This window comes from Pipistrellus hanaki (assembly GCF_964339955.1).
Source record: "Pipistrellus hanaki genome assembly, chromosome: 3".
Taxonomy (NCBI): Eukaryota; Metazoa; Chordata; class Mammalia; order Chiroptera; family Vespertilionidae; genus Pipistrellus; species Pipistrellus hanaki.
In genome coordinates, this window is record NC_140505.1 from 187,639,841 (window position 1) to 187,661,839 (window position 21,999).

Consider the following 21,999-nt stretch of genomic DNA (forward strand, 5'->3'; position numbering starts at 1 on the left):
TGAACTGGGGCAGGAAGCCAGGCCTCCTGGTTGCTGACTAAAGTATGTTTTCCCATCGCCCCCAAAGGCCCCGTGAGGAGGTAAGGACAGCAGCACAGACAGACAGGAGCAAGGGAACAATATGCTAGCCACGAAGGGCAGTACGGTGGCCTGGACAGCAGCGGAGTCTGAGTCCGAGGTTCCTGGCAGCCGGGGTGAAAAGGGAAAGTGCTGCTGCTGGAGATGAAATAAACCTCATGCTCACAGGACAGGGCTGAGCTCCCAAGAACTGAGAACGGCTCCTGGGGGACAGGTGAGGGCGCCTGCTGCTCCCGGCACTGCAGATGGAGTTCGTTCTCCGAATATGTTTGCTCATGTGACTGCACGCATGTTCGTAACACGTGTGTGTGTGTGTGTGTGTGAGATAACGCTGGTGCTGGTGCTGTGGCGCTCACAGGAGGCTGTGATCTCTGGGTGGGGGTCGGAGGGCCGATGCTGTGGCCTCCGGGCCAGTTTGCAATGAAGGAGTTCGGTGGGGAAGGTGCTGCAGGCACAGGTGGGAGGAGGCGGCACAGAGCACCCAGGGGATTGGGAGGAGCTCAAAGGGGCTGGGGAGCACCCAGGGGATTGGGAGGAGCTCAAAGGGGCTGGGGAGGTGTCTGGGGTCCCCATCCCCAGGGCCCTGAGTGCCAAGCAAAAGCACTCAGACCTCTCCCTGCTGGGGCTGCGGAGCCCAGGGTGGTGCTGGGGCAGGCGGGGCCCCGGCCTGGAGATGAGTCTGGAGGAGGCTGGAGAGACCAGAAGCAGACATGTGGTCACCTCCTCTTCCTCCGCCTTGGCAGCTGCCCGCCTCCCTCACAGGGCAGCTGGGGATGCAAAGTCAAGGGCCCCCTTCTGCCCCCACAGGCCAGAGGGAGAAACGAAGCCGAGGGCAGGGGCCTGATGGACCTGCACAGACGCCGAGCTCCAGACACCCTGTGCCCTGAGGGGAGCCCTGGCCTGGGCTGTGCTGAGCCCTCGGGGGGGCTGGCCTGGGTCCTCCCTCACCTCTCAGGGCCTCGAGCGGGACCTCTGCCCACCCTGACACGCCTCCCCAAACTCTCCCTGTGGCCACGGGGCCAGGCTCTGAGCAGCAACAACAGAGAAGCTGCAAGCCCCACAGCCAGATTGGGCCACGCGTGGACGTGAAATGACGCCTGTGACAGTCACCTGATGGGACCTGCCACGCCCCCGCCACTCAGGCTCCCTGGCCCGGCCCTCGGCCCTCCCCACAAAGCTGGCCCCGCCCACAGAACTCCCCCTGTGGCCCCCGAGCTCCCTCGGCCAGCAGTGCCACTTTGTGAGTGGGCTTACCGCCCTGGCTCCCGGGGAAATGCCTCTTTTTCAAGCATTTCACCCCCGTCCCATCCCCGGAAGCCCTCTGCCCACTCTCCCCCCTGCTCACGCCCTGGGCTCCTGCTGAACCCGGACATCGGCTGGGCGTATCCTGGGCTCTGACTCTTGGCTTCTGCCCAGTTTTCTCCTCCCATGACCTTGCTCCTAGCAGGTGCCGGGACCCGTGTAGAAGGACCTCGGAGAGCACCTGCAATGTGATGCTGCTTCCACCAGGTGGCAGCACTCCACCGCTGATGTTCTCTGCTACCCGCTGGCTGTGCCCCTGGGGCACGGCTGCTGTCTCCCTGGGCCCCGGAATCACAAAGGACAGGGGCGGGGAGGGCAGGAGCACATGCTGAGGACCCAACACCACCTCACCTTGGCAGGTCCGCTCGTCGCTCAGCAGCCGGTGGCCCTTGCGGCAGCCGCACTCGAAGCTGCCCACGGTGTTGCGGCAGGAGTGGTCGCAGCCCCCGTTGTTGGCCAGGCACTCGTTGATGTCTGTGGGGCCGAGTGCGGGCAAGGAGAACGGGCTGCGAGCGGGGATGACGCCAGCACCGCCCTGCCCTGCCCTGCCTGTGCCCTGCCCAGGCTGGCCTCAGTTTCCCCACTGAGCACAGGGACGGGGTCCCAGCTCAGCAGTGGGGTCTGGAGGACGGGGGCACCACTCCCTCTGGACGTGGCCATTGTGTGCCGTTGGGCAAGACCACGGGAGGACAAGGGCCCTGTGTCCTCTCACCGCCCTAGGGGGGCAGCGCAGGGCAGGGAGGCCTGGGGCAGGCGGCTGCCTTCCGACGGCTGTGACCCTGACGCTCGGTCTGTGGGACCAGGGTCAGAGGCACCTCAGGGGTAAGAGAGCGACATCGGTCAGCGCTCAGGGGACTCGCAGCGCCCGCTGGTGGAGGAGCTGCGGGCGGCAGTGCAGCCTGTGGTCCTGGGACTGACCGCCTTCTGCCTCCTCCTGCGGCCGCCCCCCCCCCCCCCCCCCCCGTGCCTGCCTGCTGACCTGCGCTCTTCACCACTCAGTATCCGATGAGTGTGGCTGAGCCCCCAAGGTCCCTGCCTGCCCCCACGCCTCCCAGCCCAGCCCCAGCCCAGCCCCAGCCCTAGCCCCAGCCCAGCCCCAGCCCAGCCCCAGCCCCAGCCCCAGCCCAGCCCCAGGCCCAGCCCCAGCCCCAGCCCCAGCCCAGCCCCAGCCCCAGTCCAGCCCCAGCCCAGCCCAGCCCAGCCCCAGCCCCAGCCCCAGCCCAGCCCAGCCCAGCCCCAGCCCCAGCCCCAGCCCAGCCCCAGCCCAGCCCCAGCCCCAGCCCAGCCCCAGCCCAGCCCCAGCCCCACCCCAGCCCAGCCCCAGCCCCAGCCCCAGCCCCACCCCAGCCCAGCCCCAGCCCCAGCCCCGCTCCAGCCTCAGCCCAGCCCCAGCCCCAGCCCAGCCCCAGCCCCAGCCCCAGCCCCAGCCCAGCCCCAGCCCCAGCCCCGCCCCAGCCTCTCAGCCCAGCCCCAGCCCCAGCCCAGCCCCAGCCCCAGCCCCAGCCCCAGCCCCGAGTGTCCTGCGGAGACCTCCAGGGGCACCTGCGGGGATGGCAGCCTCTCCCTCCCACGCGGCCTGAGCTCCGGCCATGCGAGCTTTGCTCGGGCTCTGGCAGCTGCAGAGGTTGTCAGGGACCCTGCCTCTGAGGTGTTCCCTTGGGGCCCTCAGCCCCATGCCGGTCGCGCTCCAGAAGGCCCCGCAGTGAGTGCCGGAAGAGCTGGCTCCAGCACAGGCACAGGAAACAGGACGGAAAGGACGCTCCACATGGCCTCTAGCCTCTGAGCAGCGCCCACTGGGCCTGACCTGAGCCGAGGCCGCGTGCCTGTCCCGTGCCACAGGCCCCTCCCTGGGATCAAGGCCACTCTGCCCAGGTGCCTGAGTCCCGCTCAGGACACTGTCCCATCCAGCCCCTCGCCATGCTGCTCTCTCTTTTCCCGCAGCCTCCGGAGAAGGCAGGCCAGAAGGCAGCGAGGCCTGCCCAGGCATCGCCACTGCCCCTCCCCTGGGGATTATGGGAAGACGGGGATCGCTAGCTAGAAGGTTCTAACAAAGAGAAGGCCCACCTCAGCCCTGCCCCGGCCCTGCCCCGGCCCGCTGTGTGATCCGGAGCCTCAGGTCCCAGGTCTCGGGTGAGACCGGCCCTGCACGTGGGCCCGCCTCTCAGGACGCCTCAGGCCTCTGGAACCCGTGCCAAGCCTCCCCATCCGGGCCTGTTGGCTACCGGCTGTCATAGCAACCAGACAGGTGGCGGGAGGCATGTCTGCTGGGCCAGGCCGGTGCAGCCGGTGCAGCAGGCTGCGGGGTCACCGCCCGGGAAGCACCCCGCTGCAGCCAGGGACACGGCGAGGGAGCCTGGGCACAGATGGCCGCTCCACCTTCATTCTGACCGGGGCATCTGGTGGGGAGTGGGGGGTAGGTGGGTGGGTGGAGGGGCAGCTCCTCTTCCCACTTTCTGCACCTCTAGACCCCCCTCCTTCTCCACTGTGCCCCCAGCCCTCGCCAGGCGGCCAGAGTCCCCTTCCTGTCCCCGGTCTCCTGGGGCCTCCGCTGTCCCAGAGGCAGGCCCGGCCCCTGTCTGCTCTCTCTGCCCTCGGTCCTGTCTGGGCAGCCCCGGCCCAGCCTGCCCGGAGCACTGCCCCGGAAGCCTCTCAGTTAGCTGCCCCGTCACCGGCCTGCCCTCGGGGCTATGGGAGGGCCTCCAGCACGGGGGCAGGAGGCTGTGTGAGGCCCCTGTCGGGAGCCCAGGGCCTGGCACAGCTGGCACAGTGACCGCCCAGGGGTGCGCACTGGATGGGTGAATGAGTGAGGAAACGAGGGAGTTAGGGGGGCTGAGAGGCGGATGGGGTCTTGGGCCATCTGCTGGAACATTCAAATGCATCCATGCTCGAGGGCCAGCACTGTGTGGGGAGGACGCAGCTCGGCACCCGGAGGCGTGCGGGGGGAAGGCCTTAGACGGGAGCAGAGGGAGGAGCTGGGCTGGAGGGGCAGAGGCAGGAGAGGGAGGAGAGGGACACGGTGGGTGGGTTTTCTGTTCTGGAAGCTGCTGGGGGAGTGGCTGCGGGTGTGGCTGGGCTGAAGGAGTGGCTGGGCTGGGGGAGTGGCTGGGCTGGGGGAGTGGCTGGGCTGGGGGAGTGGCTGGGCTGGGGGTGTGGCTGGGCTGGGGGAGTGGCTGGGCTGGGGGAGTGGCTGGGCTGGGGGAGTGGCTCGTGCCTGAGGAAACCCGGGCTCAAGCTCAAGCAGTTGAGGCCGCAGACCCACTCCTCTCGGAAGGACCAGCCAGCAGGACACCCTTCCCAAGGTCAAGTGGGTGCAGCCTTGAGACCGGACTCTTGAAACAAAGTGAGGGCTTGGGGCGAATCCTCTAGAACAGTGTTTCCCAAGCTTCTGACATATGTGTACCTTCTATAATTTTCGTAACGCTGAGTACCCCTCGTGCTCATGAGAACGTAGAATTAGGCGCAGCTAAGCACGGTGCAGTGCACATCCCCACCGAACTCCGGTGCAACGCGTACCCTCACCAAACTTCCCGTGCCCCTGGGGGTACGCGTACCGCACTTTGGGAAACACTGCACTCACTAGAACCCCCTTTCCCACGCCGGCCTCCACCTGCCCTTGCGACCTGACCTCTAGCCATTTGCGTGACAATGACCTTTCTGGTTCCGGAAGACACGGCCCCTCTGAGGCTGGTCCCCTGACGTGCCCTCCGGGCCTGGCCAAGCCCAGGTCTGCACGCCGACCGAGGAGCGGAGGCCAGGGCCAGGGCCCGGCTGTGCGCCTGGCACTCGGCTGTGCGCCGAGGCTCCAGAGCACCAAGCCCTGGGTGGGGTTTGGTTTCCAGGTCCCTGCCATGAAGATGTTAGGATGTTCTTACCCCACATTCTAGACTAGTCCACGACCCCTCAGTCCAAATGCACCAGACAGCCTCCAGACCAGCCTTCCCCTCACGGTCCCCGAGCCCAAGCCAGTCCCGGAGCCTGGGTGGCAGCGGCAGCTGCCTCACTGCCCTTCGGGACCTGCCCAGAGACCAGCAGCGGCCAGGACACGCCCCAGGGACACCCTGCGGCTGCCCCTGCCCAGGAGCCTTGGGGCCTCACCAAGGTTCAAAGGCTGCAGGGCCGACCCCTTCCCCGGCTGCAGGCCCTGCACCATCTGGCCTCCCCGCCTCCCCACCCCCCCAGACTTGGGCGCTCCCTGCCTCTGGGACCTGGAAGCCCAGCCCCGGGCGGCCCTGTGCCCTTGGAGGCGCTGCCCAAGCACACCTCTCCCTGGCCCTCTGCCTGCTCACGCCCAGGTCCGGCCCCTCCGCCCGGCCTCCAGTTCCCGCTGGACTTCTCGGTTCACTGATCCCCGTTACTGTAAAACACGAACATCTGCTCTCAACAGAGACCTCAGGAACGAACTGTGTCATCCCCCGTCTCCCAGCTCCTGCACCAGGAGGGGCCAGGAAACCCCTCTGGGACCCGGGGAGCCGGCACTTCCTGCCCCCGGGGCGGTGGGGCTGAGCAGGCCCGGCTCCTCCTGTGCCAGCGCGGACAGGCCCTTCAGCTGAGGTGCACGCCCAACCTCACTCCTCCGGGGACCAGGACGGAGGACCCGCAGACAATCCCACCGGGAGGAGCAGCCCTGTGCCACGCTGTCACAGCTCTGGGGGTGAGGACATGCGACATCCGGCCCCTTGGGGACCACACGGATCGGGAGGCCAGGAAGGCACATGACACCCAACGGGCACCCAGTTCTTCGATAGGAGAACCCGCTTTGTGCCCGGGACCTGGAGGTGTGTGCGGTGGAGCCAGCATTCCCTGGGACGCTATGGGGGCGAGGGAGCTGAGCCTTCCTCTGCTCAGCCCCTCCCCCAGACATGCAGGCCACAGCTCAGCTTCCTGGTCCCGTGCCCACCCCACCGGCTGGCATCGCAGGTCCTGCCCCGCCGTGGCTAAGGAGTGGAGCGGGCACTGCCTGGCCCGGGCTGACCTTTGCACGTCTTCCCGTCGGGCTGCAGGGCGAACCCCACGGGGCAGCTGCACCTCACGCCCGTGGCTGTGTCCTTGCACGTCCGGTCGCAGCCTCCGTTGTTGACGGCACATGTCTCTGGGGAGGGAAAGAGAGAGCTGCTCAGTCTCCTCGGACAGACGCCACCTCCTCTCCCCACCCAGGTGGAGTCTCCTGAGACAGGAGACCCTCCAGCTGTGGGGCCTCGCCGAGCCTCACATTCCCATCTGTAAAATGGGAGAACGGCACCGTTTCCGGGGGGTGCATGATGGCAGTGGATGGGACTATGTTTGCAAACTGCAGAGGGCTGGGCCTGGTAAAGGTACTGCCAATAGGCCCCGCCCCCTACTGCTGGGGGCCAGTGCCTATGGGCCTGGCTGGTCTCTAACATCTGATCAGATTCCGCAAGCCTGGCATGGCCTGGCCCAGGCGCCGAGCCCAGCCAGCGCTGGCTAGGGCTCCCACATGCACCCAGCACCCCGGCCGGTGGCCCCGGAGCCCGGGGAGGCGTGCAGAACGCGCACACCCATCACCGCAATGAGCCGGCCCAACATCTGTTCCCACTGAGCGAGAGGCCGCGGCGTCTGGTTTCTGTCCACTTGAAGCTTGTCTAGGGCTTTTTTCCTCTTTTGCAAATTCAAAGGAGCTGGAGTGGCTGTGGCATAGCAGAGGTCACAGACCTGTCATGTGGTGAGAGTGATCCTGCCCAGGCCTGCGGGAGGGGCCGCAGAGCCAGGTCGCCGGGCGCAGGTGGCCCGCACACCAGGAGCCTGGCTCCCGGGCCTCGGAGCCTCCCCATCTGGGTTTCTTCCGAGCATCCGGCCGCTTTGATCTGATGGGAACCGTGCCCGCCCAGGCTTCCCTCTTTTCTTGGCTGCTGGGAAGCAAGGAGCCGATGGGCTCCTCATTCTTTTATGGCCGAGATGCCCTGCCTGCCGGGCTCAGCTTCCCCTGGGGGCCTGGCCTGGGGCCTTTCCCCAGGCCCCCAGTTCCGTCTGTCTGCCAGTCAGTCCATGGTACCTGACTCCTGCCAGCTGCTTCTGGGCCGCTGTGGGAGTCTGGGATGAGAGTGGGAGTGGTGACTGAGTGAATGTGTGCCCCAGCTGCCGGGAGTCCCTGGCTCTACTAGACCAAGTTCACGGTGCAATCCCTTTGAACTTCAACTTTTTTTTTTTTTTTTAATCAATCTTTATTCTTCATATTATTACAAAGGTTCCTCATTTCTTCCCCCCTCTGAACTTCAACTTGTGGTGGGGGCTGTGCAGGAGAGGAGGAAATCGACTTGGCCCCCGGTGCGTGGGGTGGGCACCTGGGCTCTGCGGGGTGGCCTTGGCCCCCGGTGTGCGTGGGCTGGGCTCTGCGGGGCGGCCTTGGCCCCCGGTGCGTGGGGTGGGCACCTGGGCTCTGCGGGGTGGCCTTGGCCCCCGGTGTGCGTGGGCTGGGCTCTGCGGGGCGGCCTTGGCCCCCGGTGCGTGGGCTGGGCTCTGCGGGGAACCATGGGGGCTGCCTGAGCAGAGGCCGCCAAGCTGTCTTCTCAAGGCCGAAGTCTACACGATGGGACGAGCTGTCCCTCCGCAGAAAGGCGGGTGTCCTGGCCCTGGCCTGCCCGTCAGTGTCTCCACACCCCGAGCCCCTGCAGGTGTGGCCGCTCGGGAGCTCGCTGTCCTGTGCGCTGGCCCAGGTTTGTGATCCTGAGACAGGGACTGGCCAGACAGACTCCCAGGGTCTCAGAGGCCCGTCCTGGCTCTGGAGGTCCCAGCAGGACCGGAATCTTGGCCCTCCAGAGCAGAAGGGGCTTCCAGAACCTGCTGGCCTCCTGCCCACGGGATGGATAGAGGCCCAGAGGGCGTGAGGTCAAGTCTGAGTGGCCACCCACTCTCTGGACCCCCAAGTCTCCCGAGTTGCCCAATGGTTGGTGCCTAAACTTCAGGTTTTAAGCCAGGGGCTCAGGGTTGACCACCCCTTCCCACAGCTCATTATGGTGGGTCACTTACACCAGACCCGTCTCAGCCTTCCAGGCCTCCATCCCCCACGCTCATAGCAGCTCTGCGAGAGGCTGCTCACCCTCTCTTTCCTGGTAGGGAGGTACAGAGCGCCCTCTACCTTCCTGGCAGGGACGGTGCAGAGCGCCCTCTACCTTCCTGGCAGGGACATGCAGAGCGCCCTCTTCCTGGTAGGAATGGGGCACCAGGGCTGTGCGGCCAGGAAGTGGCAGAGCAGGTGGGACCTGCTGGACTAACACCAGCCCACCTGACAGCTCAGTCTCCACTGGCCGCAGCCCCAGAACCCCCATCGCCCAAGTATGCACTGGCCTCCATCCTGCTGCAGGGCCCCCATTGTCATCAATGCTACACCTGTCCCCAGGCCCCACCGAGAGGCCCCTGCCACCTTCCTCCACATCTGCTCTTACTGCTGCTCCTGGGCCCAGCCTCCAGTGCCCTCCTCTGGCCTTCCCGGCCTCCCAGCGGTCCCTCCGCCTCCAGCCCCGTGAGTGTGGCCAGGTCCTGCCTCCCGGTGTCTGCGTGCCTGAGGACGTGGAGACGGAAAGCCAGAGCGGGCAAGTCGGCTCACAGGTGAGCGTGTGAAGGTTTACTCGTGTTATTACTAATTACTGTGCTGTTTCCACATGAACAACTGTCAGCTGATCTTTGCCCCCTGGATTTACCGCAGGCTTCGTGCAAGGCCCAGGCAGAACGTGGCCTGGCAGAGCTGTGTGAACTGCCACAGCTGTGCCTGTGTCGCTGTGGTGCCGTTTCCCAGAACCCGTGCCTGCGGAGTCTTAGCCAGTTCCCAGGCCCTGGTCGGGGCGGGAGCCGGGCCTAACACCCGGGCTCAGAGGCCCCAGCCCCATGGGCAGCCAGTGGGTTCACTCCTCTGTCCAACCAACAGGCTGGCAGCGACACGCTGGTGCTGGGCAGAGAGGAGCTAGAGATGAACCTGCCCCTGCCCCAGGCCTCAGAGGTCAAGGCTCTGCAGGGAGACAGGCCTGGGACCTTGCCTTCCTCACGGAGTCTGCTCACCTCCTACCCTTGGACCCATCCCCCACGCAGACCCATCCCCCTCTCAGGCCTGCAGTCCTGGCCTCCACCACCGCCCTGTCTTCTCCACAGTCCCCCACCCCCACGTCACTCTCACAACAGCCACCAGCATGGCCCCTGACCCAGCTCCACACACAGGCTCCTGGCGAGCATGCGCACTGGCCTGGCGCCGTCCTCAGCCTGGTGCCCAGGGAGCCGGGTGCCCAGGCCCAGGTTTGTGGTAAAGCAGGAGCAGGAGCAGCAGCAAGCCCTCTCCCTGCCTCCGGGCCCTGCCTCCACTCTGCCCCCTGAGTGCAGGGGTGCTGAGGGCAGACACGGGGGCCCATGCCGACAGTCCTCGGGAGGGGGGGCAGGGTCCCAGCTTCCGGCTCGTGAGAAGCAGCCCCAGGAAGATCGCCTCTCTGAGCCCTGTGTCCACGTCAGCCACACTGACAGTGCCCTCGCGGTGCCGGAACACGGGCATGTGATCACACGCCTATCTGTGCCCTTCCCAGCCCTTCCAAGGCCAGCCCAGCCCAGCCCAGGCCAGCCCAGCCCTGCCCAACCCAGCCCAGGTGACCCAAGTCGACAAGACAGCGCCGTCCAGAGAGCCTGCAGAGAGCGGCTTCCGCCTGAGCCAGCCACCTGCCTGTGCCCGGAGGCGAGTCCCGGGCCCTGCCAGCCCATGTCCCGTCTAGAAGCAGGGCTTCCTGCCACGGGCTTCAGGGTTCACAGACAGCCCCAGCCAGCCCCTCTGCTTCTCAGAGCACCACTCCCAGCACATGGGGCGCCTCCCTCCCGGGGCCCTACCCTCCTCCCTGGCCCCTGGGCCCCTGGGGGTTCACAGGATGGTGAGACAGGGTGACCTCTCCGGCCCTGACCCCTGGCCCCGTAACAAGGAGGATGACCCCATGCCAGCGCGCTGGGCTGAGCGCAGGGCAGCGTGCCCTTGGGCGGCCAGGGCACCCAGCGAGCCTGTCTGCTCACCTGAGACACGGAAACGCACTGCCTGGCCGCCCTGGCCCAGGCCCCGGCCGGTGTGCCCTGTCAGTGTCCTGGGGAGGCGGTGGCCGCCCAGGGACCCGCAGCCGCGCTCCCGGGGCCCAGCAGAGGGCGCTGCCGGCCGGAGCTGCAGCACCGCCCGCGCATGGATGAGGAAGGGGGCGACTTCCCCGCCGTGGGGGCTGGGCTCAGTGGGGGGCAATCACCGCTCCCTGCCCTGAGGGGTGCAGTGTCCGGGCACCTCCTGGAGTCGGTCCGGCCCCGGAGCAGTGCTCAGAGGGAAGGGGACACTGTGCGGACTCCCCTACAAGAGGTGCCGGGGTTCCCATGGAGGAGCGGCCACGGCTGGTAGCCCAGCAGGTGGGGCTACTCACGAAGTGGGGGGGTGACCTCACCAGTCCCCCCTCCCCGGGGCAAATCTCCCAAGTATGCAGTGAGCAGCGCGGGCGGATGCCCCACGGCTCTGACTGAACCCAGACGTGGCTTCTCTCCGGAGGGAAGGGCCTGTGAGGACCACCAGGCCGCCCGCAAGCCTGTCCTACACACATGCCCTCCCTGCGCCCGCACTGTGCTGTCCCGGGACCCTGACTGCCAACCGGCATGGACTGCTCCGCACACGCAGAGGCCACCTGACGTGGCTCTGGGGTCTCTGCCACAAACACACAAAGGGATACACGGGTTTGATGAAGGGCAAAATTTTAAAGAGGAAAAAGTGGGTTCATATCTGGAGTGGAGCCCCCCACACTCACACATGGCACGCATGACCCCACACATGTGGGCAGCCTACACACACACACACACACACACACACACACATAGCCCGACACGCCAGCACCACGCAGACCCCCGCACGCCAGCACATACCACACACGAGCACACGTGCAAAGGTGCGAGGACAAAAGGAAGTGGAAGAAAAGTGTTACCCATGAGGAGCCGCCGTTTCACCCGCTTGTCCACATCAGCTACTGACGTGGCATTGAACTGAGAGCGCTCAATTGCAGCCTCATCCTTCTCTAAAACACAAGTAAGGGACAAACATGGAGCCACCGGTTAGTGACAGCCGCTTCTCGCGCCCACAGCCTCCGCGGGGCGCACACAGCCAGCACATGCGGGCCGGCGCGGTGTCCTTGCCACGGGCTACCCAGGCCCCTCGGGTGGGTGTTCGGGCAGCAGGGCAGGGCCGGGGGTGTGAAGAATGGGGGTGACCACAAAGGGACACGGTGGGACACAGAGCCCACACGCACATACAGGAGGCAGCTGAGGTCAGAGCAGACAGGATGCATCTGCGGGGGCCACAGAAGCAGACGGCACCCCGCAGAGCCCACGCAGACAGCAGTTAGACAGCCTGGCATGGGCTGGAGGCAGGCACAGGGCAAGCACAGGACAAGGGGACAGGGCCGCAAGGTCCGGTGATGGCTGCGTCTGAACAGCAATTACTCTATCTCCAGGGCGGGAGAGAGTGCAAACGCTCATGCAAAACTAAGAACAAAACACACAGAAGCGCGTGCGCATGCGTGCACACACACACACACACAGGCATGTACACACACACGCGCACACACGTGCACACAGGCATGTACACACACACACACACAGCAATGACCCAATCGAACACACAGAAACCAGGGATCAATCGATCGGGGCAGCACTGGTTGCCTGCTTGTCTCTAGAGGACGGAGTGACAGCTCAGGGCTCGGGGGGGGGGGGGGGGGGAGGGCTGTGAAGACGGGCAGTCAGGGTAGGAGCGGGCAGAGTCCGTGAGGCTGGGCAGGAGCCCCGCCAAGGGCAGGAGGTTGGCTGGGTCCTCCGCTCAGTGGGAGGTGGGCAGGGCCCGGGGCTTGCTCCGGGGGGACCTCAGGAGCGGGGGCAGCGGGGAGCAGCGGCGGGAGGGCTTCCTGGCCAGCAGGGAACATGGCCAGGAGCAGGGTCTGGGCAAGGACTCTAAGGGGAGGGGCGGGAAAGAGGGCCAGGGAAGTCAGAAAGAGCTCCCAGCGGGGGCTGCATGCAGCAGACCCTACAAGATAAAAGTAAGGAAGGAGGAGTCGGGTGGACAAAGACGAGATGTGTTAGCCGAGCCAGCGTATGGGTCTGGCCGGCAGCTGTTTGCGCTGGCCCAGCAGCCGGCAGAGGCGGCCCCCGCAGAGGCTAACACCGAGGGAGACCCCAGAAGACGAGACAGGGAAGGGTGGGGTGTGTGTGGGGGCGGCAGAGACAGGGAGAGAGGAGGGTCTAGATGGGATCAGGCTGCAATGGAGACACTGGTCTGAGGCTGGATTTTGCTTTGAATTTGGTTTGGTTTGGCTTTTGGCTCTGAAAGTAATTAATGAACGTCAGTTGTCAGACAAGACAGGCAATCAGGGACCATCACCAGAAAAGCAGGAGGAATGAGATAAAATGGAACTAAAAACGGCTGTTGGAGAGGAGGGACCACATGGAGGAAGGGAGAACCGCATGGTAGCAGCACCTGGGACACAGCCAGGGACTAGGATGGGACCCTGTCCCCCCCCTTCCCCCCCCCCCCCCCGCCTCTGCCTCCCACCCCGGCTCACTCTCAGGGACCAGGGACCGGAGTCACAGGGGACCTCTGGGCGGCATGGCTTTGCCTGCTTGCCACCCCCTGTTTTTGTTACTTAAAAGTCCCTTAAGAAATATCTACCCAGTCAGATCATACGAAATGGTTTTCTTTTCTTTTTTTTTTAAAGACCAACAAAAACATAACCACCGTAACGGACTTGGAGGCTTCTGAAGAGAAAGAGAATGAAGGTGGATGGACATCAACCTTGACATTCTTTTTCTCAGTTAAGAGTTTCTCCTATTGTGGAGCGGGCAGGAACCTCCTGGGGATCGGGGCAGGGTACTCCCAACACTCAAGCTTCCGGGGAGCTGAGGGCGGGAGGAAGGAGGGGACCCAGACTCCCATGGAGACCCCGGGTAGCCGGGAGGTGCCGGGAGGTGCGTCGCTGAGAAGGGCCTCTCGGGGTGGGCGAGGGAGTCCGGCCACAGCTCCCAGGAACAGGGGAAGGGCGAGCAGTAGAGATCCCGGGCATCCTGGCCCAGGGGAGCTTGGGATGAGGACTTAGCAGCTCTGACCGGCTGTGAGGAGGCTGCTGAGCCTGCATGTCTCCACAGGAGGGGCGGGCGGGAGCCCTGTGCTCAGACGGGAGCTGCCACCCTGGGCACACACCTTCCCTTCCCGCAGACCACCCCCGAGGGCCGCTCCGCCAGGAGGAGGGCCTGCAGGGCGCCCAGCGGGATCCCCGGCAGAGGCGCCTCCACAGGCGGCTGCCCCTCACTGCGTGGGGCACTTCTCCTGGCTTCCCTTAAGCTTCCTTCCTTGGAAACGGGACAAGGGGGTGCTGGCTGACGTCAGGGCCACACGGCGCCTTCTGGGGGCAGGGGGCGCTGGGGTGCCAGTGCAGCAAAGGCGCTTACTTACCGATGCACGTCCGACCGTCCGAGTGGAGGGCGTACTTCTGGTGGCAGCCGCACAGGGGGCCTGTGTCTGTGTCCTCACAGCTGTGCTGGCAGCCTCCGTTCCCATAGTTACAGGTCACTAGTTAGGCCCAGAGTGCGGAGACGTATGTGTAAACAGAACGACAAGAACGGTTAGAGTCTCTGGGTTGGTGGTTTCTGTGAAGGGGTGAAGGGTGGGGAGCGGAGGGCATGAGACACTCAGCGCATAGGACCACCTCCCCTGCCCTCAGCCCTCGCGGTCTTGGCTGGAACTGCTCGTTCCCCGGAGGTCCCGGGCGGGAAGGGGTGACCCGGGCTCTGAGCAGAGGGGCACACCGCTGATCACTCAGGCAGTGTGAGTAAAGGAGGGAGGAGCGGGACAATTGGATCCTGGGCCGCCAAAGACACTGGAGCCTGACTCCACGGGGCAAATGTCTGTCATCCAGGCCTATTCTGAGGTGGGGGGTGCACGTGGGGAGAGGGGACACTCATTCCCATGACCCCCGAGAGCCTCCTTTCCTCGGCTTATGCTCTGGGTGTGTGGGAGGGCGTCCCCCTGGGTGCCTGTTCTCTCCAAGTCCCAGCAGCCATCTCAAACCCCACCCCTCAAAGCCCTAGCCCCCCAAGGCCATGTCCAAATGGACAGAATGCATGCCAGTTAGTGTCACTCAGGTGCACTTGGAAATGACCTTGGACTTGGACATGTGACACAGTCCGCACTGCCCAGGGCCCGGAGGGGCTGGTGTTTTCCAGCCAGAATCTTGGAATGTCCCAGCGACCTGGGCAGCTGAAAAGGGGCCGAACAAAAAGGAGCCAGTCTGTGTAGGAAAGACGACAAAGTCAAGTTTATTGAAAGGAACATGCTGTCCCTTTGAGGGCGGGCAGGGCTGCCTCCCCTGCTCAGCTCTGCAGCCAGACCACAGGTGCCTATCGCCGCCATGCCAGGCCCCAAGGACAGGGCATCTTCTTGGATCCTTAGCCAATTGTCCAGAGCTTTACCTAAACTTTTAATTCGCTTGGCAAAACCCTGATGAAGATCAGATATGCTAAAATTAATATTGACCAGCCACGGTCAGAGGGGCCCAACATTCCGAACTGGCAGTCTGAACCTGTGACCTCTGTCAGGGTGACCCGTGCGCAGCGCTGGTCCGGGGGTTGTGCGGTGGTGAGGCCCCGGTGAAGGAGCCGAGTTCTGCAGCCCCGATCCAGGCAGGCCTCTTCCCCGCGAGCGCCTGTCCCCATGATGGCGCCGGGGAGACGCAGAGGTGGGTCCAGTCTCCCAGGGGGCCCAGCAGGCCAGGCCACTCTTCCGCGGGGAGCCACTTCCGGGTGACCCTTCACGGGCTCAGCTGGGGCTTCGGGCACAGTCCGCAGGCCCTTCTCCACGGAGCCAGGCGGTGGGGGGTCAGCCTCCCCATCCCCGAGACAGCTCCTCTCCGGCCCCGGAAGAGTGGCTGGAAGCCCAGGGTTCCAGCTGTGGTGGCCAAGTGTGGGTTCCAGGGGAGGGAGACCCCGTGGAGCCTGGGTTTGGGTGAGGCACTCATGCTTTTTCAGCTGAAAAAGGCCGGCTGCAGCGCGGGCGTCAGCTCTGCGGTTCGCTCTTCCCCAGCTCTGGGTGCAGGACGTGAGCTGTGCCCTGGATGTGAGGACACGGCCTGTCTGAGGCCACTCAGGGGAGGGCCACACTCAGGGCTCCTCACTCCTTCCACACGGGCCCAGGCCGAGCTGTGACACCAGAGAGCCTGCAGCTCACACGAAGGAAGTCCCGGAGCCTGGAGCTCTGGGAAGACCGAGGAGAACGGGAATGCCGCCCTTGGCCCTGGAGGGGTGCAGGGCCCCGTGGTCCTGCTGGTCCGTGGAGGCTGGGCCAGGCCTCACCTCCCGACCCGATGCCAGAGCTGGAATTTCCTGGACTCCAGTGACCTCAAGGTCATCGCAAACTTGACGCTGACCACAAACTTGGCCACAAACTGCTGTTTCTTCCACCTGCAAACGCTCCGGGCAAGGGCTCGGCTCTTCTCTGCGGGGCGGGGCCGGGAGTCCTAGCCTCACCCAGGCTCTGCTTTCCCTGACACGGCCCAGGCCGGCCACGGGAGCTGCTCCCTGAGGAAGGTGTGCCCTCGCTGCTCTTGTCCGATGGAATTTCAGAGCGAGGCAGCGCTGGGCAGCCCGGCCTTGGTCCGCGGTGGCAGCGCCCTCCCCGGCGCTGGCTCAGGGCTTGGCCAGAGCAGCGTCTCTCACTGCAGGAAGGTGCTCCCCCGGCCCCGCCTGCCCACAGCTGCGGGCTCCCCGTGTGCTGCCCGGCCTTGGTCCTCCGGAAGCTGGGTCGCCGGCGGAGGGCCGGACGGCTGGGCTTACTCAGCTTTGGGTCTGGGTCTGTGAGGCAGCAGCAGGTTTCTCTGCGGCTAAAGGCATGTCCCTGGTGCAGAGACCGGAGGCCTGGCCAGGCCTGGGCTGGAGGGGGCACGCCCCCGAGTGCCTACCCTTGGGGACAACAGTGTCTGTCTCAGACCCCCAGGGGAGACCGGGGAAGAGGAGGGCTTGCCCACTTCCCGGGCCGCCCCGTGGCAGAAGGCAGTGTCTTCACCCTGAGCAACGACTGAGCCCTCAGTGGGGGCTGGAGGGCGAGCTCCCGGGAGACGGGGCTGTGCCCACTGCACGCGGGGCCCGGACCTGAGTCACTGCCGGAGGACAGCGTGAGGTGGGAGGGTGTGGCTGGCACCCACGGGAGAGCGGAGGGTCTGAGAGAACCACAGTGACAGAGGATGGTGCCCACAAGGGCCGGGTCCTCTCCGCAGAATAAAGGCGGAAAGTGAGGCCATTTCCTTATGGGCTGTCAGCCTCAGGCCCCCACTTCCCTCCGGGGAGTCGGATCGGGGCTCCTCCACACCACGTCCTGCATCAGAGAGGGGTCTGGTGTGGAGCACCTGCCTGCGCCAGAGCTGGGCACGCTCCACCAGCCGCCCCTCTCCGCAGGCCCGGGGCGGACATTACAGTGGTCTGGGGGCCAGCTGCCCCCCAGCAGAGGCCTCCTCCCCCGCCCCCCCGCAGCTGAGGGCCAGGCTTTGAGGACTAGCTGAGTGTGGCAGGCCACTGTGCTACTCCTCTTGGGGAGCTGGGGGACCCCATGAAAGGCTGTGTTTCACTTGAGCACCGCAGGCTGACCTCCGAGCCTGAAACGGCCCCCTGGCCAGAGGCCTCACTCATCCGGGTCTCCAGGGTGGCACCATGTACCTGGGCCTTGCAGGGGGCACTGCGGGTTCTGACCTTAGATCCTGGAATAAGGTTCTGGGACCCTCCAGAACCAAGCTCCTCTCCTGCTCTGACATCCTGCCACTGAGGCTGCCCGCCAGAACCCGGGCTTGTCCACCCCTGTGTCTTGTCCTCCATTCCCGCCGAAGAGTGAAGGCTCAGGGCGGTGGGCCTCTGGGTCCGGGGGGGAGGATAGGGTGTAGGAGACACTGGCAGGGCCACCATGCAGGGCCCTGGGTAAGACCCAGCCTAGCTCGGGCTGTGTGGGTGGTGAGATGCCAGGTGGGAACACATGGCCCCGTCCCTCGTGCCCCCCAGACCACTTTAGGGGCCTGCCTCCTCCCCCCGGGGCTGAGAGCCCTCCCCGGGCAATCTCCAGGGACTGGACTGACCCCCCCCAAAGCAACGACAGGACCGTGTGGGGATGCGGGACCCATTCCCTCCATCTACCTACGTGTGCAGTCCTTCTGGTTTGGGGCAAGGTCAAAGCCGGGCCTGCAGTCGCAGGCCACCCCACCTTTGGGTGTCTCCCGGCAGATGTGGGCACAGCCATGGTCTTTGTTCATGCAGTTCATACCCTCTGGGAAGAGACAGACGAGAGAGGGTTGGGGAACAGAGGAGAGAGAGAGAAAATGTCAGGCTGAGAAGAGACCGCCCATGAAACGTCATGATCACATGGAATGTCCTGAGCTCCAGAGAGAGGGCCTCTGGGGACAAACCAAGGACCCGGATGGGGCAGGCACCAGGCACCACAGGGCCCTGAGCCGTGCCTGCTCCTGGGAGCCAGGGAGAGGGCAGCCCGCAGGCAGGGGGCTCCGTCAGGCAGGCTCCCCGCCTCCAAGAGGCTTTCAAGATGGGCTCCCTGGGCCGCTCAGACACCCGGTACCTCGTGGGGCTCCGAGACTCGGCCCTGTGAGGTCTGGTCAGTGGGTGGTGGCGGGGGCAGCATCCCTGACCACCATCAGTGGGTCAGGGGGAGCCACACATGTACAGGAAGCTGGAGTGTTAGCTTCTCCCCAGAGTGACGCCCGCCACTTCCTACATGTACTCCACGGCCTGTAACATCCCCCAAGTGCCCACCACTCCCCGCCTTCTCCGGACACAAGCCCTGTCCTGCCGCCACCCCCCCAGCTCCGCAGACCTTCCCACTCTGGGCAGTGCTCCTGCCCCCCCCCCCCCAAGTTTACCCTCAGGGCACCCCAGGGCGGCACAGGAGACTGATGCCACCGAGCAGGGCTGTGCTCGTCCCAGTGGAGGGCCACAGCTTACAAGCCCCCCATAACCCCCCATCTTCACAACATAAACCTGGCCCTGGGGAGCGCACTGGCCCAGACGTGGGACACTATTGAGGGTTCAGCTTTAGAATCGCTCAGCTTTCGCCCACTTGGGGGACTCGCCACGGGCCTGAGCGCTTCCGGAGGCACCTGCTTCCCGAGGAGATGTCCTGTGAGCCGCTGGGCCAGAGTCCTCCCCAGCAACCCGGCCTTCCGGGGCCCGGGGCCAGCCTGGCTGGGCTGCCTGCCAGCTCAAACATAACTGGATCCAGCCCATCCAAACCCAATTATGTCCTGCAAACTCGGGCCGAGTGTCTCGCTGGTGCCCAGGATGGGCGGGGAGCCAGGAGACATGCTTGGCTGAGACCCCGCCAGCTTCTGATTCAAACTCTGCCAGCTGCTGCGGGACCCAGGCCATCACGTCACCCCTCTGAGCTCTAACTCCCACCTGTAAACGCGGGTCACAGGACCTGCCTCAGCGCTCCCGCAGGTGCACTCCTTGCTCTGGCCAGGGAGGCGGCTCAGGGACTCCTCCTTGGCAGGGGGGAGGGGGCGGGAAAATGGTGAATCAGGCCGGAGTGCCGGACGCTGCGGGGAAGCAGGCACACTGCAGGCCAGAGCAGGCGGAGGCTGGGGTATCACGGTGAGAGAGAGGAAGGAGCCTGAGGGGATGCGGACCGAGGAGGCTGGATTTAGGACACGTCTCCGAGCCCCTTTCTGTGAGGGTCCAGATGTGACACGGGGACGTGGGCTCTGCCTGTACTTCAGTGTAACCACCCTCACATGAGCCTGTGGGCACTGCCAGGCATGTCACAAACAAGCACAGGGAGGTTGGCTGAGGGGGGAGGGATGTGCCCGGGCCACATGTGAGAGGCAGAGCCACGGCCTCGGCAGCGCCGCCCTCTCCAGTGCCCAGTGCTTCCTCCCATGGGCCCCGCGACAGGCCTGGCTGCCCTTCCCCATCTCCACCCCATCTCCTCCAGGTCTGTCCCAAGGCCTCCCGGCATGCACTCCCCGGAAGGCGCACAGAGTTCAATGGCGGCGGGATCTGCCTGCCCCTGACAGTGCCAATGTGGCGTTCCGTAAAGCAAAGTTCACAGCCGCGTCTGAGCAGGGCCGCACCGTCTGCCCCAGGGTGACAAAGCTGGAGTGCGTGCCTCCCAAGGGTCGTTGCTATGGCAACTTCATCAATAACATCACTTTCTGTATCTGAGTCCTTTACACCCGGGAAGGGAAGGCAAGGGGAACAGAGAGCAGGGAGGAAAGAACAATTACTTGCTCTGCCCCCGCCTCCCCAGCTCCCACCCATCAGCAGAGACTTCCGCAGCCCAGAGAGAGGCTGTGGCCGTGGGGGTGGCAGGAATGGCCGTGGGGATGGCAGGAATGGCCGTGGGGGTGGCGGGAATGGCCGTGGGGGTGGCAGGAGTGGCCGTGGGGGTGGCGGGAATGGCCGTGGGGGTGGCGGGAATGGCCGTGGGGATGGCAGGAATGGCCGTGGGGGTGGCGGGAATGGCCGTGGGGGTGGCAGGAGTGGCCGTGGGGGTGGCGGGAATGGCCGTGGGGGTGGCAGGAGTGGCCATGGGGGTGGCAGGAATGGCCGTGGGGGTGGCGGGAATGGCCGTGGGGGTGGCGGGAGTGGCCGTGGGGGTGGCGGGAGTGGCCGTGGGGGTGGCGGGAGTGGCCGTGGGGGTGGCGGGAGTGGCCGTGGGGGTGGCGGGAATGGCCGTGGGGGTGGCGGGAATGGCCGTGGGGATGGCGGGAGTGGCCGTGGGGGTGGCGGGAGTGGCCGTGGGGGTGGCGGGAGTGGCCGTGGGGGTGGCGGGAATGGCCAGTCAGCAGGCCGCCCAGGCTACAGGGAAGACAAACACTCCCGCGCGGTGGAGGAGAGAAGAGCGCCCGGAGGTCCTGCCTTGGGAAAGGCACAGGGACGGACGGGGACGGACTGGGGAGATGACGGACTGGGGGAGATGACGGTGACAACACCCGCCCAGAGCCGCCCGCGTGCACGCTGTGCCGCGTGCTTTAATGAAAAACGCTGAGCCAGAGAGAGTCAAAGCTGAGGTGCCTCGGAGTGAGGTGAGGGGCAGTGAGGGGCAGATCGGGGGCACTGAGGAAGGCAGGTGGGTGACTCTGGGCTGCAGGCTGAGCACTGTGCACCTCCTCCAGCCCCAGGAGCACCCGCCCCGCTCTGCGGGTGCGGAGAGGAGAGGCGGGTGAGGAAAGAATGGCACCTTCCCCAGGGACTTGGAGTGGGGCAGCGGGGGGACCTGTGCTCCCACGGAGGCGACGGGCATTGGTGCCGGGGGAGGGGCAGGGAAGCCCCGTGCCCTTCTCTGCGTGCACTTCCCGCGGTGATGGGAGCCCTGGCCTTCCTGGCTCCGTCCACACTTCCGCATTCAGCTCCCCAAGCCCATCTCCATCGCCAGCTTCTCTGGAGCACCTCGTTCCTCGCCCGGCCCACTCTGAGTCAGAGGGTGCCCTGTCTGCGCCCCCAGAACCCCCACCCACGCTTGTGGAGGCTGGAGCATGCCAGTTCCTTGCCGAGCGCCCAGCCCAGCCCAGGCCTGGCCCAGAGAACAGACCTCCCAGACCTGCGAGAGGCGGCTTTCTCCCCGCTGCACAGAGCAGCCCGAGCGCCTCAGCGATGGGCCCGTCCCCTGAGCGGGATGGGGTAGAGCCAAATCAGACCCTGTGCCCAAATTACCCTCCGGGAAATTCCAGGCCTGGCTGGGGGGCCAGCAGCTGGCTGCCCCAGACAACACCCCCAGCCGCCCATGAGCCCTGCCCCCCCCCCCCCCCCCCGGGAAACGGGCTTCCTCTGACCCGGAGCTTTCAGCGCCAGGCCTTGTGCCAGGCTCTTTGCAAACATCTCCATGCCTGAGTGCCGCGTGGCATCAGCCGGTCCCTGGCAGGTGATGCTGCTGAGGCTCAGAGAGGTCTCCCCCAAACCCCCAGCCACTTCAACAGCAGGCCCAAAGGGGTCCCCGCCCCTTGGCCAGATGCTCACTCAGCTGCCTCGTGGCCCTCAAGGGGCCTCTGCTCCTCCTTCTCCAAGTCTGGAAGTGCACCCCCGGGCAGACGGGCCCGGGACGCAGGGAGAGCTGAGGGTGGCTGGCTCCTGGTGTCCCAGGTGACAGCACAGAGGGTGCCTGGCCTGCCTTCTTGGGAAACAGGATGGACACATGGCTCCCACCTGGTGCCTCGCCTAACCCTGCCTCCGGGAGCCCGACGACAGGACCGCACGCAGTCTGCAGGCGAGCGTGGGGATAGCGTGGGAGGTGCCCCCAGCGCGGCCTCACGTCCCCTCCGGCGTGTAACATGTGTGGCCTTGGAACCTGCTCAGTCTCCTCCCAGAGGAGGAGGAGGAGGAGGAGGAGGAGACGAGGAGGAAGGTCAGTAAAGGGTTGTAAAGAGGCGATGGCTCCAGCTCAGGGCCCTCCGACAGGCACCTGGTGACACAGCTGGCGCCCAGTCCCCTGGCTCTGCACTGGGTACTTTGTGTGCTGGTCCCCTCAGAGCCTCCCTCACCCTCGGCCCACGCCCTCCACCCCTCCACCCCTCCCAGGGCTCACCTTCCCTCCCTCCGCCCTGAAATTCCCTGGCTGGTCACTAGGCGGCACCAGGAGCACGT

The 21,999-nt window shown here is 65.6% G+C and overlaps 2 protein-coding genes across 4 annotated transcripts in view; both read right to left on the reverse strand.

Moving 5' to 3' along the window:
* The window catches only part of PARVB (parvin beta), a 303,345-nt gene that overhangs the window by 102,164 nt on the left and 179,182 nt on the right, over positions 1–21,999 (reverse strand).
* SCUBE1 (signal peptide, CUB domain and EGF like domain containing 1) overlaps positions 1–21,999 on the reverse strand; it is an 84,615-nt gene that overhangs the window by 17,843 nt on the left and 44,773 nt on the right. Inside the window, exons 5-9 of one of the 3 annotated variants that reach the window (XM_084878122.1) lie at positions 17,549–17,674; positions 13,826–13,942; positions 11,313–11,402; positions 6,353–6,469; positions 1,732–1,854 (exon numbers count right to left, since the gene is read on the reverse strand). In XM_084878122.1, the coding sequence (XP_084734248.1) occupies positions 1,732–1,854; positions 6,353–6,469; positions 11,313–11,402; positions 13,826–13,942; positions 17,549–17,674 (573 nt within the window). The remainder of the gene's footprint in view (positions 1–1,731; positions 1,855–6,352; positions 6,470–11,312; positions 11,403–13,825; positions 13,943–17,548; positions 17,675–21,999) is intronic. The other 2 variants (XM_084878123.1, XM_084878124.1) reach the window with 2 other exon arrangements.